The sequence below is a fragment of the Sphaeramia orbicularis genome, chromosome 22 (genome assembly GCF_902148855.1).
Source record: "Sphaeramia orbicularis chromosome 22, fSphaOr1.1, whole genome shotgun sequence".
Lineage (NCBI taxonomy): Eukaryota > Metazoa > Chordata > Actinopteri > Kurtiformes > Apogonidae > Sphaeramia > Sphaeramia orbicularis.
This window is the reverse complement of record NC_043978.1, coordinates 50,106,908-50,126,838: the sequence shown is the minus strand read 5'-3', so window position 1 is coordinate 50,126,838 and position 19,931 is coordinate 50,106,908. Positions and strand designations below refer to the sequence as shown.

The 19,931-nt window shown below is 39.6% G+C and overlaps 1 protein-coding gene across 1 annotated transcript in view; it reads left to right on the top strand.

Moving 5' to 3' along the window:
* The window catches only part of fndc3ba (fibronectin type III domain containing 3Ba), a 260,323-nt gene that overhangs the window by 132,062 nt on the left and 108,330 nt on the right, over window positions 1–19,931 (top strand). The window contains exons 5-7 of the mRNA XM_030127293.1: window positions 303–534; window positions 633–801; window positions 3,267–3,397. Coding sequence (XP_029983153.1) covers window positions 303–534; window positions 633–801; window positions 3,267–3,397 — 532 coding nt within the window. The remainder of the gene's footprint in view (window positions 1–302; window positions 535–632; window positions 802–3,266; window positions 3,398–19,931) is intronic.

Sequence of the window (19,931 nt, the reverse complement as noted above, 5' to 3'; positions counted from 1 at the left end):
AAAAATAAGTCAAGTACAGCTCAGACATGATAACTGTTATAGTCTGTGAGGGTTCAAATAAAGAATAATGTCCTTCAGAACAGGTAAAACTCTCAAAGCACAGTCTGTGTCCATGCTACTGGTCTTAAACGCTCAGTTGCTGCTAAAGTTCACATTTCTGAACCACATCTTGCTGCCATTTGGACAAAGATGTGGAGAAAAATGTCCAAGTACAGTGTTAAGTGAAATTCCAGAAATACTGTTTATTTCTCTCACCATGCTCTCTCTCTTTTTTTTCCTTGAATCTTTGTGCGTTCCCTCAGGTGCTAGAAGACACCACAGGGGTCCGCAGGGTGGTGGTGACCCCCCAGTCTCCAGAATGCTACCCCCCCTCCTATTCCCCGGCGCTGTCCCCCACACACCACCTGCCCCCATACCTGGCCCACCCCCACTTCATCCCAAACTCTCACTCTTTCTACCCGCCCGTCAGCCCCGGGGAGCTGCCCCCCCACCAGTACTACCAGCACCACCTCCCCCCCATGTATGGCGACCCAGGTACTGATCCGAACCCCTCTGCAAATGACACGCATGGCATTAGACGCATAAAGGGTTTTATTGTAACCTAAATTCTCATGTCTTTCCCTCTTATCCAGAAATCATCCCGGTTTATGGGATGTCGAACTACTTAGGCAGAGAGGAGACGTACAGTAAGCCACAGCCCAAAAAGATTAAAGAACAGAGACTAGAGCGACAGAACCGACTCAACTCCCCTCCCTCCACTCACTATAAGAGCAGCCTGGGGCCGGCACACAACGGATACAGGTAAGACCCCACCACAGACCGTACACATACATGATGTGTTCCAAGGCCTTTCCACACCTCAGAGCCTGCTATAGAATAGAATAGAATAGAATAGAATAGAATAGAATAGCCTTTATTGTCTTTGTACTACTCCAGTCAGTGCAACAATATTAACAAAACACCAGTACTACAGAAATAAGAATAGTGCAAATATAAAATTACAAAAACTAAAAAATAAGATTAGTAAATTTAATATAAATTTTACCAAGTATCATAAGAATGAAGCTAAGTAGGGATTCAACGGTAGGGGTTATCCACGGCTCAGTATGTATTGCAGTTCTTGAGTCACGGTTTGGTACGGTTTGGACCCAGAGCCCGGCTGTGCACCGAAACATAAGCTGATGAAGAGCCTGAAGGCTCATTTATGTTCCTTTACGTACGCAAATAGCTACATCTGTTTCTAACATTGTCATGTGTCACTGCCTTCATACTTCCATGCGTCATGTATGTTGGAATTAGCATTTCTCAATCAAGCCACCAGAGGGCGCTGCTCTTAATTACCATACTGGACAAATACTGTGAGGAAGAGTAAAGTTTTATGAGAAGAAGAAGCAAGTCAATGATAACAAACATGGCGACGACAGAGGAGGTTTAACTAATGTGGATACTATCGTTAATATGGAGAAGGGTAGCTGGAAGTAGAAGGGCTGTGCTCCGCCTCCGGCTCTAGCCGGGGTCCGCTGTGTCCGGCTCCACTATGTGATGCTGTTGGAGCCGGACGCAGAGCCCGGCTCCAACCAATGACAGTAGAATTCTGTCAGTCAGTCATCTTGCAAAGCTCTAAAATTAACCAGGAGTTGTCTGGAAATGTCATTTGAAAATGACAAATTCACTGTTCCGCGGTACATGCTCGTACCAAACATGAGGGGCGTACCGAACGGTACGATGTGTACAGTGGCACCCCTAAAGCTAAGTAAAATAAAAATAAAAGAGGGCAAAATATGAATAGACACACATTTACAGGATTAACAGTATGTGACAGTACGTATATTTATTAACAATATTAACAGTATGTATTACCTATGAAAACTAAATCTATGCAACTTTATAACTCTAACTCTGTCTAACTCCACATTCACATCACTGCACCTTAGTCACTTTCACACCTGAATGTATATAGTGTATATTTACTTCTGTTTTCCTCTTTGAGAAGGGTAGCAGGAAATAGAAGGGCTACTGTTTGTACTTACGCAAATCTTATATTTTATTTTTTTCTTTGCGGTTTTATTAGTGTATTCTATTCGTATTATTTATTGCTCTTATCTCTTCACACCTACCTTCCTTTTTTTGCTAGTGTTGTTTCAAGAGTGTTTTTAATAAGAACACTTTTTATATGCAGCTGAGCTTTTGTGACCAAGTAATTTTTCTTGTGGATCAGTAAAGTTGGTCTAAGTCTAACCGTGTGTAAATCTATGGAACACTACGTATACCTATGAACCAAGTCTATACAAAAATAGTGCATTTATATTTTGATAAATGTTCAATAAATATTGCATTGTTATTGCAGAATAGAACTATGTAAAGCTCACCTTTGGCTTTTCTTTCTTTTAGAACATGGGTGTCAAACTCATTTTAGTTCATACACTAAGCCCAATATGATCTGAAGTGGGCTGGACCAGTAAAATAATTACATAAAAACATATAATGTCAACTCCAAACTTTTCTCTTTGTTTTAGAGTGAAAATGTAAAATTACTTTATAAAAATGAAAAAGTATTCTTTAAAAAATGTGTGATGTATTTTTACTCCCCTAATAAGTCAGGAAATCAGAGTCCATGTTTTTTATGGTACATTGATTTACCAGGAATTCTGTCCGTCTGACCAAGATTTTTGCCCAATCCCATTTCTCGGACACTATTCACTCGATTCTTTTCGAAGTTGACACATGTTTTTTGCCTTTCTCTTATTATTATTATTATTTCTTTTTTTTTTTTTTGCATTTTTGACAATTAAAAAAAAGTTTTTTAAAAGATTGAAAGGTAGACTCCACATGAATCCCTGGGTTCGCAGGATATCAGTGAGTAGGAGGGGCAAAGTGTTGTGTGACCGGCCGGGGGTATCAGTAAACTCTGCTTACTTTTTCACTTGGTTAGTTTTGTTTTAATTGTACTTTTTGTCTTTTAATGTTCATATAGTATTTATTACTGTTTTATTGGATGTGTTTTTGAAAATAAACAGTTATTATAAAATACTAAGTTATTATGTGTCAAAGTGCTTTGAGAATGAGCAAAAAATTATATGAAGGATGAAAATATTGTCAGAATATGGTTTAAACACATAAAAGACGGAGAAATATTGGTCTTGAAATGAAATTTGCCATAACTTCCAGTCACTAAAAAGGACTGACTTTTTCAGAGACTGTGTTGCAGTTATTTCAGATGTTTCTTCTTATTAACAGCGATATCGCACTTTGATTTTGTGACGCAGCAGCAAATCACATGCCCCGTCGCTGGGGTCGGTGGGTTCAGGCGGCGGAGTTAGCAGTCCGGGAGGAAAGAAGCCAGAGAGACGACTCCGCAGCAGTCCAAGAAACGGTGAACCAGAGACACACACACAAGGTAGGACCGACTACACAAACACACCTCGGCAGCAAGACAGACTGGCACACAAAGCAGCGTTTCACATCGGGATTTTACGTTTCTCCTTTCAGGAAAAAAAAAAAATGCACTGATTCGGTTGCTTTCTCTGCTTTGAAGTTCAGACAACACATTCAGTCAATAATCCTCATGCAGCTGCTGCACAGAGGAGTAAAAAAAGACACTAAATGTAGAAAAAAATCTCATGATTCTATGTTTTTCTTCTGCACAGGTATAAACATCATCCGCATAAAGGTGTTTTACAGTGAAAATGATGTGTGCACTGAAGTATTTTAACAAAGTTTTATGAATAACATCCCAGTACACCTAAAACACAAATCACATGACCAGGAAACTGATGACACCTGCTTTGGATGTGAGCAGTTGTATCATGATGGAAAATAGTACTTCACAACAGCTACTTAAAGAGACACCAGGACAGAGTCGTCTGTGATTTAGTGTCCGTGTTGGTTGTCAAAGGTATCATCTCATTTCTTCCTTAGAGGGTTAAAAGAAAAGAGCTCAGCCATTCTGGGAAGTACACAAGGTGACTGAGGCAGAGTGTGTTGTCTAGGAATGCACCAGTCCGACTTTTTCAGTTCCGATACCAATGCTGGAGCCTTGCGTATGGGTCAATACCTGATAATGATCCGATATCATTATTGATTTAAGAAGCTACGAGCCTTACCTGGTGTGGTAAGGTTGAAATACCTCTGTTGTGACTAATTTATTTGAGTTTAGTGAAAACCAGGCAATTCATGTTATTTATTATTTATTTATTTTCACATATTTCAGTTGATAGTTAATAGTAAAAGAGAGTCATTACAAAGCTGCTAATTATTAAGAGAAAACAGTTTAATTCAAGTAATTTCAGGAAGTGTTTTTATTTTGAAATCTGTCGAGACAGGAAGTACCTTTAGATTGTATTTACACTGGAAAAAAAATTCACACGTTCATGATGTGGAGTGCCAGTTTCCTGTTTGTGTTCTGCAGTTGCATCATGTTTTAGAATAAACCCTCAGTTTGAGCAGAAACCCGCCTGGTCATTAAACGCTGAAACTCCATCTACACTCCAACCTCCAAATCACAGACTCCACAGTTCGCTCCACGTTGCCTGTCTGTGTTTGCAACAACTCCACTCAACTCTCGGCATGCATGACATAGCCTGTATCGCAAAAATTTAAAGGGGAAGGATCGGTCTTATGGATCGGTTGCTTTTACAGATCCCCGATCCAGCTAAAATGTTGATATCGGGCCAATATCTGATGCTAATATTGGATCGGTGTAACCTTAGTGTTGTAATTTCTAAAGGCGAAGACACACCAACCTGACTGCTGATCGTCACCAGAAAAGGTAGCCTGACTGATCAGTCAGCTCCCGTCTCCCCAACACAGTCAAATATGTGTGAAGAACACACCAAACCAACTTCCAACTTGAACGTACTTTCTGCGCTTGTGCAAGACACAAAACCGGGAAATGACGTAACATCACTCAAGACCAAAACCCAGAGCTCACTGTCATCAGTCGTTGTTGTCAGCACAGTGTGTTGAGTAGTCATGAAGGGTTGTTGTTGTTATATTTGTTAAATGGATGGTTAATAATAAGATACTGGCGTCGTCAGCTCTCAGGCTTCATCTTGTGGAAGAAGAAAGATGTTGCAGATGAAAATGAAGAAGAAATCGCACTATGCTAACAATGCTAACAGTGTTCACTTCAGGGAATGAATGAAGTCCATAGGCAACACTGACTGGAATTCATTCAGATACGATATGAGCAGTGAATGACCAATTACAGAAGACAATAATAGTGTGCAAAACCTTGGCATAGCTGTATTCACATGGAAAGTTCTAGTTCACTGATTCACTAGTCAAGGGCTATTCCTCCACTAATCAGATTGATCCGACTAAATGACGGGTAGTAGCCGATTACACATGTTGAATCGGCTAAAAAGACTGGCAACGGCATTAACGATGGCCGATCGATTTAAAGATAAGATAAATCTTTGTTGTCATTTCACAATCATACCATATACACAGTACAACAAAATTGGAGCTGTGCCCCACACAGTGCAGGAGAGAAAGCATCCCAGATAGCAAAATCATTATGGTTTAAATCTGGCCCAAAACTGGCATGCCATTTTGGCAACGTTCTGGGCGGATGTATGGGCCCTAAATGACCCAAAATAGGCAAGCCAAAATCAAACCAGGAGGAAGCCAAAATTCACCCAAAACTAATTGCGGACTTCTAAAAAATAGCCATAATTGTCCCAGAAAAGCCCCAAATCCCCATAATCCAGCCAAAAAGTAGCCAAAACTGACCCAAAGAGAGGCCAAAAGTAGGCCAAAATTCACCCAAAATTTGTGTTGATTCTGCTTTTAACATGAAGTGGGGTTTTCTTCTGGGTAGAAATTCCCGCTCTTTGTGCAGTGTTTTGGCTTTACAGATATATGCCAAAACACAACCAAAACACATCCATATATGGGATGAGATGTTGCCGCTCTTTAGTCAATCTTCTGGCTTGCCATAAACATGCCATACCATCCCTATACTTGCTCCTTGCCCAGTCTTTTGGTTAACCAGACACATGCCATAACTCAGACATATATTGCTGGTGCCTCCATATCTGTTATGCATAACCTTAATCATACCACAGTTAAGTCTAAAGGTTTTCATAATGCCAAAAGAAAGCCAAAAATGCCAAATGTATGCCATAATACTGCCAAAATACATGTATTTAAAGGATTAGTGGGTCAGCAGGTATTAAACATTGTGCATTAGTAGATGGTTTTGGTTGTCATAGGCTGTTTGGATCTTTATGGGTTAAGATGGTCATGTGACAGGCCGAGTTAATGTTAATGAGCAGAAGTGCAGACATTAGGTGTAAACATTGCAAAAGTTAAGAGTTGTTAGTGAGGACAGGGCTATGAATTCTATGGAAAACTGTATTACAGATGTAATTTTAGATGAGCTGCTTTCAGGGGAAAAAGAAACTACCAAAGTTTAAATATCCTACATAATGAACGTTCCAGTATGGGTCAGAACATGCTCATTTCGGTCTGAGACTGTGTCCTGTGTTTGCTGCAGCTCTGTGTCCACGTCTGTGTGACCGGCTTTGTTCTGTTCAACCTCAGCGGCCCTTCATCACCCGATAAAACACACCTTTTCCTTCTCTTTCTCTGCGTCTCTCTCTCTTTTTTTTCTCAAAGAAAGTCACTCGAAAAAATGAATGGATGAATACAGGCTGGCTGAGGTAAAAGGGGGGGGGGGGGGGGTGGAGGTGGGAAGGTGTAGGAGGGAGTAAGAGGGGTTGTCTGGGTAACCACATAGCTGAACCCGTCCCCGAGCGCTATCGTTTTACTCTCGCTACAATACCAGCCTTGTTGGTGAAGGCTGAGCCACAGGGGGGGGAGTGGGTAAGAGAGAGGGAGGGGGGAGCGAAAAGGAGGGGGTGGGGGTCACATACCTGTAGAGTCCTGCTTGAGATGAAGGAAACCTTTGAGCTCTGAGATTTAGACACTGCAGCTCAACCTTATCACACACTCACAAAGAAACACGCGTGTGCAAAGGCATCGCTGTGTGTTCCTGTTTAAAGACGCATCTGTTGGCACATGGGATGTATGGAAGTTATTAAAAAGAGAAGACTGTCTCATTATACACACACACACACACACGTACACACACATACAGGTCTGTCTGTGCAGGTGATGACAGAAAAACATGCCTACAGATACATAAATTCATCCGCTCCCTCATTGTAAATGTCAGACTCCTCTTTACGCTGCAGTCGTGAACAGCGTGGAATCACATCAGAGGAACAGTCTGGAACATGCATGTGTACATATGAACACATTTAATTCTGTGTAATTGCAGGAAAATTTCAGTTTTAGGGATATTAATTGTGCTGCTAAAAGATAACTATGAAGAGTTGTGATTTCTATGCCGTTTGGTTTTCTAGTTTGATCCCAGTCAATTATTAGCAGTTAAATAGATGAATTGTATCAAAAGTGATGTCCTGGTTATGATGGAAAGTTCTGAAAATATGCTTAAAAAAACTTAACACAGGCGCTTTTTTCTCAATGAAAAAGCTCCTCCAATAAATTACACTTTATTGCATGTAAAAGTGGGATAATTATCTGGTTGAAATGTTTGTTTGTGTGTACTTGAAAAAAGTCTCTCATGCATCCCCACATTGAAATTTTTTAACTATCGGCTGCACAGTTTATAAATAATAAAATGTGAATTATCACAGGCTAGCAATGTAACAGAGAAAACTTAAAATGACTAAAAATGGAAACCAAATTTCTTCTCTTTCATCCATCTTGTGTCAAAGGAGCCAATTGTAAAAACTAAAAATAAATATAAGAAAAATTGTTTGAAAAATGAAATAATTAAACATGGTAGAAATCTGTTAATATGATTAAATAGATAACTACGTGTTTGATCATAATGATGATGATAGTAATAATGATGATAATAATGAAAGAACAGTTTAATGACTTTTAGTCAGTGACTCTTTCTTTGTTTCCATCCTTGTGAAAAATACGATCTTAAATCCAATCAAAGCAAATCTGATATTTTTTCCTTCTTGAAATATAATTTAATCCTTTTTAAACCGACAAAAACAAACAGTTGTAAAAGGTTTGGTCGTACTAACTCAGCAGATGAAGAAAATATAACCATGTTTATCCTTTCCAGACCCCTGCGACCCCGTAAAAGGAAAAGGAATGCAGCATTTATTGTTTTTGTGGAAAACGCTGTAAAATCAGTATCATTACCTTCTATCACGGTCAGTTAACCCTTTACCCATATTCCATGTGCATCCAACGCCTAATTCTGATCCAATAAGTGGCATTAAATGCATGTAAAGCTGAACACATACAGTAAATTCATTGACGTGTGCAAGTCTGAGCAAAATCCAAACACGCACATACAGAGGAGGCAGTGTGTGAGTGCGTTGCAGCGGGGGAAGACTGCACAGCTTGTTACAGTGCAAACACACAACATGCAGATCCACTCGCACAAAAGAGGCACAGGAAGGCAAGGTAAACAGCTCAGACGGCGAGGGCCGGGAGCTTCGCGCGGCACGTTTACTGAAAAAACAATTAGACGTATGACAGACGGGCACATGTCAGCGCGTTGTCAGTCGTCTGCTCTGGTCTGTCGGGGGCTCAGTACTGGACTGGAGATCAGGCTGAGTCAGCTCCAAGTCACACACCAACACACATATGCACAAAACACCCCGTGACTGGACTTCCTGTGAAACAATCAGAGCATGAGGGTCTGGAGGATTTGGCAGGAGGGAAGGTGGGCAGAAGGAGAGGAGAGGAATGTACACTGAACAAAAATATAAATGCAACACTTTTGTTTTTGCTCCCATTTTTCATGAGCTGAACTCAAAGATCTAAAACTTTTTCTGAGTACGCACAAGGTTTATTTCTCTCAAATATTGTTCACAAATCGGTCTAAATTTGGGTTTCTGTAAATTGGCTTAGAGTCTGGTTTTGACCAACTCTATATATAAAGTGTCATGAGATAGCTTTTTTGTTGTGACTGGTGCTATGTAAATAAAATTTGATTGATTGATTGAGTGATTTGATTGGACTTTTCCCCTGTAAGTTGCTTTGGAAACTAGAAGCACTCGGAGAGCGCGGACCTCCGCCAAGGCTGATCAGTGGCCCCCCCCGTGGGCCCCCCCCACCCCCGATCACCACCAAAATTTAATCATTTCTTCCTTATCCCATTTCCAACAAACCCTGAAAATTTCATCCAAATCTGTCCATAACTTTTTGAGTTACGTTGCACACTAACGGACAGACAAACAGACAAACAAACAAACAAACAAACCCTGACAAAAACATAACCTCCTTGGCGGAGGTAAAAAGCGTCTGCCAAATTGCATAAACATAAACATAAATTTGTGTTAGTGAACACTTCTCCTTTTCTGAGATAATCCATCCACCTCACAGCTGTGGCAGATCCAGATGCTGATTAGACAGCAGGATTATTGCACAGGTGTGCCTTAGGCTGGCCACAATAAAAGGCCACTCTAAAATGTGCACTTTTATCACACAGCACAATGCCACAGATAACACAAGTTTGGAGGGAATATGCACTGGTCATGTGACTTCAGGAATCTCCACCAGAGCTTCTGCCTGTGAACTGAATGTTCATTTCTCTACCATCAGCCATCTCCAAAGGTGTTTCAGAGAATTCATGAAGAAGACTGTGTGAGGAAAATGATGTTCACACCAAATACTGACTGGTTTTCTGACCCCCCTGGACCAGCCAATACAGTAAAAGTGCACATTTTAGAGTGGCCTTTTATTGTGGCCAGCCTAAGGCACACCTGTGCAATAATCCTGCTGTCTAATCAGCATCTTGATATGCCACACCTGTGAGGTGGATGGATTATCTCAGCAAAGGACAAAGGAGAAGTGCTCACTAACACAGATTTAGACAAATTTATGAACAATATTTGAGAGAAACAGGCCTTTTGTGAACATAGAAAAAGTTTGAGATTGTTGAGTTCAGCTCATGAAAAATGGGAGCAAAAACAAAAGTGTTGCATTTATATTTTTGTTCAGTGTAGGATTTGAAGGACAGATGACAGTGTGTGTGGGGGGGGGTGGGGGGGTGGGGGGTGTAGATGGAAGGGTTATGAAGGAGAAACAAAAAGCCAGAACTCGCATCCCAGGCAGTGAAGACATGGAAAGACACAGAGACAGACGGAGACAGAGCTAAAGAGCAGAGAACAAACATTCTGACAAAGTTGCTGCTTGGCCCAGTGGATCCAAGTACAGTCCAACCGTGAATACCACACACACACACACACACACACACACAAGCAACCAACCGCCTACGCTTCGCCCTTAGTGCCCTTTCTTTTGGTGTGTGTGTGTGTGTGTGTGTGTGTGGCTGTTGCCCCAGTGCCAGTAAGGCAGCAGGCTGACTTGGCGAGCACAGTGTCCATTCCCCAGTAAAGCCAGCAGCAGCTCTACAGGCCCCTTTTCCTCAGAACCCAGCTACTTAACTGAGCAGAAACAGATGTACGTAGGCTCCGTCCCCTCCGTTCTGTCTCCCCCACCCTCCCCTCTTCCCCACCCTCTCCCTCCCCTCATCCTGGCTCTGCATCATCACCACTGCAGATCCTGTGTCTCTCACTCCAGAGAAACTGGGATTTCAGCAGAAACAGATGGACCTGCTTCGTCTGCTCTTCTGTGTTCAGTCCTACGTCATCGCCAAGTGCCAGCGATTTGGGGGAAAAAAACCACATGCAGGCAGTGACTTCAATAAAGACAAGGGGGTCATCGATATTTAGTCTGTTGTTGTAGCGTTAGAAGTGCATGCACGCACTTTACATCCTTGTGTTAAGTAGAAGGAAAATGATGCAGAAACAGGTTTTGTTTTTCCTGGAGTGCCATGCGAGTCTCTGACGAATTCCTTAAATGTCTTAGCAACAGAAATAAGTGAAAACATTTGCAGGTATCTTCAATGTTGATGTAGTAGAACCTACGACCAAAGAAAGCACAGACAATGTTCCACTGCCAAACATAATGAAGAGAGTGTTTTGAAACAAGGAAAACTGAATGTAATCTCCAGTTTTTGCCACGTTCATTTGCATTTAGTTTCTCTTTGGCGCATTCGTCAAAGAAAAGAAAAATATTCCCTCTGAAGTCCAGTTTGGATTTGTTGGTCTTGGTCTTGTCAGACGTATTTCACAGTGGCCCAGTTCTACTGACGTATAGAACTGTACAGGATGCCGACAGGCTATTTAAAAACTTGCATGTAAGGTCTTAGAGGTGTTACATTTCAATTCATTTGGTCTAAAACTTTAGTTTTAATGTGATTTATGATCTAGTATTTAAATTCTTTCAATGTCAGTTGAGTTGTTCTGTGTCAGAATCAACATTTCTGACATTGCAAAACCTACCACGGAACCTTTAATATGGTCTTGAAAACTTTTAATTTGATTAACCTTAGTTACATGAGTAATTGAATTCTGTCATAAAAGCTTTTGCACGTTGATGATGACTGACATACCTTTTTAGTCTGTTTAGATTTCCTGACAATGATTGATAAAGAACAATATGTTTGTTAAAGCTTACAATTTAAGTTTGAGTTAAGATGATCTTGGAAAGGTTTTGAAACGTCCACCCTTTCTCTGGAGCCCTGACCCTTAAATTAGGATAACCCTGTCTTTGACTCTAAGGTTAGGGTTGGTCTTTCTGCAGTGCTTGAATAAGAACAAGTCGGATAAAACTCACACTCAAGTTTGACTCAGAATGACCTTGGAAAAGCCTTTCAAGATCTACTTATACCCTAAACAAGGCTAATCTTGAGCGAGGGTTAGGGTTGGGGTTCTACAATGCTTGAATCAGACAGATTAGTCAGTCAAAACTTAAACTTTTGACTTAAAATTATCTTGGAAAGACCTTGAAACATCTGCCTTTCCATGGAACTTTAACCGCTGTGTTGAACTAGCACTGGCGTTTCTGCAGAACTTGAAATTGGAAGATGACTGAGCCAAACTGCACCTGGGCCAGCATTGGGTTTGTTTGTTTAATGACGGTCTAACAATTACACATATGCATTTGTCAGTCTCTGTCTTAGGATCCAATCTGATATATGTGAAGTATGTGCAGCAGGAAAAAAAAAAACATTTCAAGGGAAAAAACAGCTTCTATAAACCAAAGTGGTCGTATTTGATGTGACCTCCCTTTGCACTTAACATGTTTTTAACCCATTTGTTCAGATAACATGAGATTTATTGCATTAATTTTCTGATATTTTATACCAGGTATCATTCAACACATGTCAAATGTTTCTGTTTGTGCTGCTTCGTGTCATGGGGTCAGGGGTCACACTAAATTGTCACTTTAACCTGTAGAACCCATTTAGTTCTTTTTTTGTTTTTGTTTTTTTTTTTGCGTGTCTTATAAAGCTCTGTATATATTTCCTGTATTTTCTCGTGGTACCTGAAGAAAAGCGACTGAAAAATAGATATGTATGTTGATTTCAACCCTGCAAAATCACCAAACCTAAAAGAAGCTAAAAGACTTTTTCCACAGTACTGTGTGTTGGATATCAGAAAGGTCTTTTAACCCATAAAGATCCAAACATACACTGGCAACCAAAAGCATCTACTGATCTAAACTGTTTAATACCTGTTGATCCGCTAATCCTATCAATACATGTAAACAGTTGGTGTAAAATGCAGTTTGTTATCTTTTTCTGGTCATCAGATATGACCCATTTGGACGTTCAGAGGCTCTGTAGTGAACATGGAAACACCGTCATCTTCTACAACATTAATTCACCAGTAAAACCCATGGAGTTTGATCAGTGACAGTGGATGGACACACTTGGTTTATGCTCAGTCAATGATGTATCTGCTGGAAAACAAATAAGTTACTTTTTCTTCAGTTTTCTCAGTTTCTGTCATAGTAACCTTTGAATTTACTCTGAGCTTTTATGAACATCTACATGACCAGAGAATCAAAGATAGGAAAATACCTAATTTTCACTGCAAAAATGCAAAATACTATGGATAATATTATAATGAATGGCGCTAAGTCACTAAAGAAAGTTTAATAGAGAGACAGCAGTGAAAGTGAAACTAAAGACTCTTTACTAATTCCTCTATTGCCGCATGTCCACTACGTCGGACCAGTTTGACTCGGCTCAGCTCGTCTCCCGTTGTTGTGCACCTCATTTCCTTTCCCCTACCTTCGGAAACTTGTATTTGGGTACGACGTTTGTTGCCTGAACCGAAGTGGGCCTGGCATTCATTTTGCCGCTACATTCACAATCGCCACTAAGTAGCGAATCAAATACGTGGCGTTCCTGTAAATGAATCGCATGCTGTGGACAAATGTTTGGACATATACCATCCTTTTGAAGACATGGGAGCTTTGACAGTCTTACAAGTGGACCTGGTGTCGTCTTTTTAGACAGTTTCTGCCTCAACACCATGTTTGCTACATTCTGACCAAAACAATGCAGCGTACGCGTGATGTCATCGCGCATGCACAACGAAGGCGGAATTGATAAGCAGAATTGTTAAGCATGCAGGCAAACAATTCCAAGGAATCAAGCTACTGGGATCCGGTTCTCAAAAAGAACCGGTTCTGGATTCCCATCCCTACTGGCGGATGTTACCAGGTTAAATATCCCTCTGTGTAAGTACCTGATATTTGTAGACACCCTGTCTGTGCAGCTGATGTTCCTTCAGTGAATGAATCCAACAAACAGTCCTTATGTTCAGTTCCAGTGAAGTGCCTGCCTTAGAACAATAGTGGTAAAAGGAGACTTTTAAAAGCACAATGTCCTGTACTGTTTTGGTGATGTCATGCTCATTAGCTCTAGGGGCCTTGGACTGAATCATGACTCAGCTCCTATATTAACATCAAAAACCCCTCTCCCAGCTCCTCCCCCTCTTTCTGTAACTGTAGTAACGGGTCCTGGAAATGTGCGAACACACTCCCGCCATTACCTCTCTGGACTGTTTTGATGTGGATTGCCATGGTGATAATCTCACCCCCCCCCCACTGCCACTACCACCAACACCACACACACACTCCGGCCCCCTTCCCGCAAACCCAAATAGGGTCATGTTTGTAGGGCAAGATGGAGGGCACTGTGGCCAAAGAGACGGAAAGAGGGAGGGGGAAAAAAACCAACATGAGAAAGTAGGAAATGAGGAAAGAAAGTATCGAGGACAACAATGAAGAATGACAGAAAGAGGGGGATGAAAAAGTCCAAAAGTGGGGGATGCACTGAAAGCAGAGAGAGAACAAGGGATGGCTTTACCAGCAGAGGAATGTCTTTCCCGCTGATATCATGTAACAGGACTAGTGGGATTAGAAGGGGAGGTTGTTCTCGCCAATCACAATGAGTACACCAGACATTTCCCCATCCAGCTGAATGAACCCTGTGATACAAGTGATAAACTCGCCACACTATCAGTCTCCAAGAACCCAACTGGTCTGTATTAACCAGATCACAGTTACGTAATATTTAAGGCAAGGCAAGTTTATTTGTATAGCACATTTCAGCAACAAGGCAATTCAAGGTGCTTCACAAAGGACATTGAAATACAACGACCAGGGAAAAAGAAACACATTTAAAACATTATAAAAGTAACATGTAAAAGGTAATTAAAAACAGCAAGTCAGAAAAATATAAAAACACACATATTAAAGTAAGAGTTGCAGTGCAGAGTTTTGAAAGAGAATATAAAATTTAAAAAGTCAAAAGCCTTTTAGAACCTTGACTTAAAAGAACTCAGCAGACCTGATTTTTTCTGGTAGTTTGTTCCAGATATACGGAGCATAGAAACTGAACGCTGATTCTCCATGTTTAGTTCTGACTTTTGGAACACAGAGCAGACCTGCACCAGATGAGCTGAGTGGTCTGGATGGTTCATACTGGACTAGAAACTAGACTGGACTGGACTAGAAAGGTCTTTTCCACTGCTACGCCAGGACAAAATTGAGTTTGAGTTCAACAAATTAAGTAATTAAATGAAGAAACCTCAAACATCTGAGCCTTGACCGCCCCCTCCCTGTTTTTATTTACAGTTCTTGTCTTTCGTTCGTTATTGTCTTTTGTCACGCTGATTGGATGTGTGTTGTTTTATGGCACAAAACAGGAAGAAGTTAGGCGGTTTTATTCACAGTGACCTCCTTCTAAAAGCAGATGAAGAAAACTTATTCTGAAAAAAAAAAAAGACTAAATTTGCTATATGAGATTTACATAGTTAATGACAATGAATCTTCCACTAATACTCTTGTTTATATACAGCTGTAAAAACCCCAATTAAAAATACAGTTTTCCACTGGGGTCAGTCGTTCCACTGTGTATGAGCTCAGCCTCCCTCTTTTATTCCTTATAAAACTCTTTTGAAAAGGTCAACTTTTAGATATTTGCACATATCAAGAACCTTAATGTTAGCCTGTGTCATAGTGTTTAACCTTTATATATTATACCGAACTATTTGACAGCAGAAAAAGTCAACAAATGACAATTATTTTTTCTGAAATTTGCTGAATTGGTGACCCCAAAGGTGCTAAAGGGAGTTTTCCCAAAAAAACATAGAGGGTATGCACGTGACGTTGCCGCTAGTGGAAGTCACTGCGGTTCCGCCCACTGAGTGGCAGAAAGAGGGAGATGAGTGACAGCATTGGCTTCAGTACTGTCTAAACTGAAGAACAATATTGAATAAAAAATGGGGTGCGCTGTTGTGCGATTGATTGTATGAACAGGTTTGAAAAGCAGTCGGAGCTATCGTTTTACAGACACCGAAAGTCAAAGAAAAGAGAAGTTTTAGAAGATTTATGGATCCCGTTTCCTGTCAGGTAACATTGCTGTATTTTTGGGTCAAATCAGACCTTAAATGACATATAATTTTGGCTAACGTTACTTCTTAGTGCAGCTCTTGGTTTCGTGATCAGATCTTTCATGGTTTTTGTCTTCATTTTGTGATTCTGAACCTTGTGCTCCTACATGATTAGTAAACTAACTGAAACTAAGGCCAACCTAGTTTTTCAAATATGGGGGAACTGGAGAATAAAGATATGACGGAGTATTAGGGCCACATGAGAAAATAAAAACACTGGTCACTACGAGTATAAAGTCATAAAATATCGATATAAAACCTGTGATTTTATGAGAATAAAGTCGAATACAAAAAGAATCACAGTTATGAGAATAAAGTCGTAGTTATTAAAAAAACTCATGATTTAACAAAAATGTCATTCGTTTATGAGATTAAAGTCGTCATATTCTGACAATAAAGCCATAATATTACCAGAATAATGTGTTAATTTAAAAACAGGTGGTCTAAATCTCCTAATTTCCCAGAATCCAGTGGTGCCCTGCTGGTCCACAGCAGTAGTATCTGTGTTGTGTAAAGTACTGGATCTGAACTAGACTCAGTAAATCTCCTCAGTCCCAGTAGATCATGCATATATTCACTGGGGTCAGTCCACACTCTACTGGAAATGCACTTTGGATCAGCTGGTTCTGGGCCCTAGTTTTGGACCCTGGTTGTCAGTCATGATGAAACCATGTATATTTGTTTCAGGTCCAAATAGCGCTGATCCCCTCCACCCTGGATCAGGTCAGGATCCTCCATTTGTGTCCACATGTCAGTGTTCATGGACCACTTGTTCTTTGGTAGCTCGTACAGATCCATGTTCAGTCCAATTGCCCTTCATTTAATTTCATAGTCTGGCTGTGTTTACTGCTATACTCCGTCATGTTGAGAAGGTTGGTTTCTGCCACTCAGTCTGACTTAGAGACTATATAGACTATCATACAAATGTGAAATGGACTTAAGGTTTAAGTTTTTGATCCATAAAGTGGAAAATCCTTTGATGATGATGATGAAATTCTTTATTCAGTCGTCACACAATAATACAGCCAGTGTCAACAACAACACTTCAAACATTACAAACATTACCAACTGGTTAATGACTGAAAAGGCCCATGCAGAAGCAAAATGCTTATATTAATGTCTGTCCTACAGAACAAATTCAGCTACCCAGCATCCAATATAGGAAAAAAAAACAAAAAACAAACAATGTATCCAAGCAAACAAACAGGCGAAACATAAAAAGGTGAAAATAAACCAGAGAAATAGAAAACTTAACCACCAAATTAATGATAATTTAATGTAGAATCCAAATTAAAGTATTTACCTATTACTTATTAGAGCTTAACAATTGTATCTTTCAAAAATTGCCTTACATACCATTTTTTTAAAATATCAAAAATGGGCTACACATTCTTAAATCCATGCTGGCCTCAAAAGATTAACAAAAGATATAATTTAAGTCATTATTGGGTTTTTTTAGGTCAAATTGGACATGATATTATATGATAGTAGATGCTTTTTCTCCATAACCAAGCTGTGGTAACCTCAATAACATTAGCTAACGATGACCCACCCACTCATTAATGTTAGAGAGGATGTCGATGGAACTGTGGTTAGAAATTTGGTAAAGAAAAAAACAAAACATTCCCAACTGGAATTGAGTCAACAAATAGTTGAGATCCTTCCATTGGATAATTACTGCAATGAGTAATATGTTTCAGCCACAACACGTTCTCTAACTCGAACTGATGCAGTGAGTAGTTTGTAATTTCTTTAACAACCGCCAGTCTGATAGAAGCATAAACGTTGGATAATACCTGGATTTATAAACGGCAGAAAAAGAGTGTTCAAGGAGAATGAGACGCCATTTTCACATATTGGACACCAGAGTCCAGACCTGAACCCCAATGACAGTCCAATGTCATACTATGTCAGTAACTTTTTTAAAAATTTTTAAAATTTTTATATTTTTTTGTTATCTGGCCAGACGGTGTACATCACAGGTGTCAAACATGTGGCCCGGGGGCCAAAACCGGCCCACCAAAGGGTCTGATTTGGCCCCTGGGATAAATTTGTGAAATGCAGACATTACACTAACGATATTAATAATTAAGGATGTTAGATCATTTTAGGTCAATTCAATCTCAAGTGGGTCAGACCAGTAAAATACTATCATAATAACCTATAAATAATGAAAACTACAAATTTTTCTCTTTGTTGTAGTGTAAAAAAAAAAAAAAATTTAAATTACACAAAAATGTTTATATTTACAGACTAGCCTTTTGAAAAAATGGGAATAACCTGAAATGTCTTAAGAAAAGTATGTAGAATTGTACCAATATTCTGCCTCTTACTAAATGTTTTGTGTATTTGTAGATCCACTATGAACTGTAAGTTGTGATGCATATGTATAAATGATAAACTAAAATGTAATATTGTCAAAATTGCACTGATTTTTCTTTAGAATTGTCAGGTTCATATTTGTTCAAGTACGGTTTGTAGATGTAACATTTTCATTACCGAATTTGACTTTTTTCGCTCAAAAACAGAGAAAAAATCTTTGGAGTTGACATTATTTATAAGTTCTTATCCTATTATTTACATGATTTTACTGATCCGGCCCATTTTAGATCATATTAGGCTGAATGTGGCCCCTGAACTAAAATGAGTTTGACAGCCCTGATGTAGAGGGCTTCAAAACTCATGTATCAAATCTGATACGTTCTAATCTAAATGGTTTTAACTGTCCATTCTACAACTGAATGAATGAAAGTGAGTGATAAACAGCTATAAATTCCAGGTGTTTTTCACAGATTAAACCTACACTATTAACCATCTACAGTGTTTTAATTTTTTCATCTGGTCATGTGGTCTTGGAGCTGGTCAGTGTGTGTCCTCGCCGCCCCATCTGCTCGCCGTTGTCTTTCATTATCTCTGCTTTGGCCTCGGTCCTCGTTCTTCTTCTGCTGTTGCTTTATGAATTTCTGCCTGTTCTGTCCTGACTGTGAATCAGTCTTCCACGGTGTCTGCCAGTCTGCACTCACTCCTCTCAAGACTTTTTGGGCTGAGCAGGGTCGAATGGGGTCAGGGCTCTGCAAAGCTCATATCCCATAATCCCTCGCTGCTCTGGTCAGGTTGCTGCACTTTTGCACGTACACACACACACACACAGATGTAAACGTACAGTATGTGCATACATTTACACACAGTGATACTCTTCTTGGAAAGTGGAGAGCGTTTATGTCGCTTGGCAGTGAGTTCACTCATCCCTCCTCAGTCCTCAGCTCACCTCTGCTGACTCCCAGAGGGTTTGGGTCATTGTACCATTAACTTTACATGAACACAATAAACACCTCATTTATTGTGTTAAATCAGCCGCCTGCAGTGTTGAAATTCCCACCAGCTTTACTTAAGTTCAGTTTGTTTTTTGATTTTCAGTTTAGTTTTAGGGAGTTGAAATGCCAATGCCAGTTCAGTTTTCATTTATTTTTAGTGTTATCATGGTTTTATGAGGAAAAAAAGCAGCTGAAAAGGTTGAGTGAAATCATTAAAGGTCCCATATTGTGCTGAAAAATCATTTTATTCTTGCTCACTATTAATACTAGGTGGATATGAAAACAAAGCGGATTTTTCTGCTATTATTTTTATTTATAAATTGTTAGTTTTAGTAAATCAGGAAAGAACATTAATAATTAGCAATATGTATTTTTTAAAATACATTTTATTGTTTTTAGACATATAAAACATAGAAACAAGACCCCCCACCCCGACCCCTTAGACAGCAAGCATTATGTATTTTAGTGTCATTTTAAAAGCCTTTAATCCGAACAGAGTTTTTTTTTTTTCATGTTGTGGGTGCCCTCTCACAGAATAGTGGATCAAGATTATTTTATTTGTTTGTTTGTTTGTTTATTTATTATTGGCAATATTTAAACAAAAAACACCTCATTTATTGTGTTAAATCAGCCGCCTGCATTGTTGAAATTCCCACCAGCTTTACTTAAGTTCAGTTTGTTTTTAATTTTCAGTTTAGTTTTAGGTAGTTGGAAAGAATTGACCAATTCCAGTTCAGTTTTCATTTCTTTTTAGTGTTATCAGGTTTTATGAGGAAAAAAAGCAGCTGAAAAGTTTGAGTGAAAT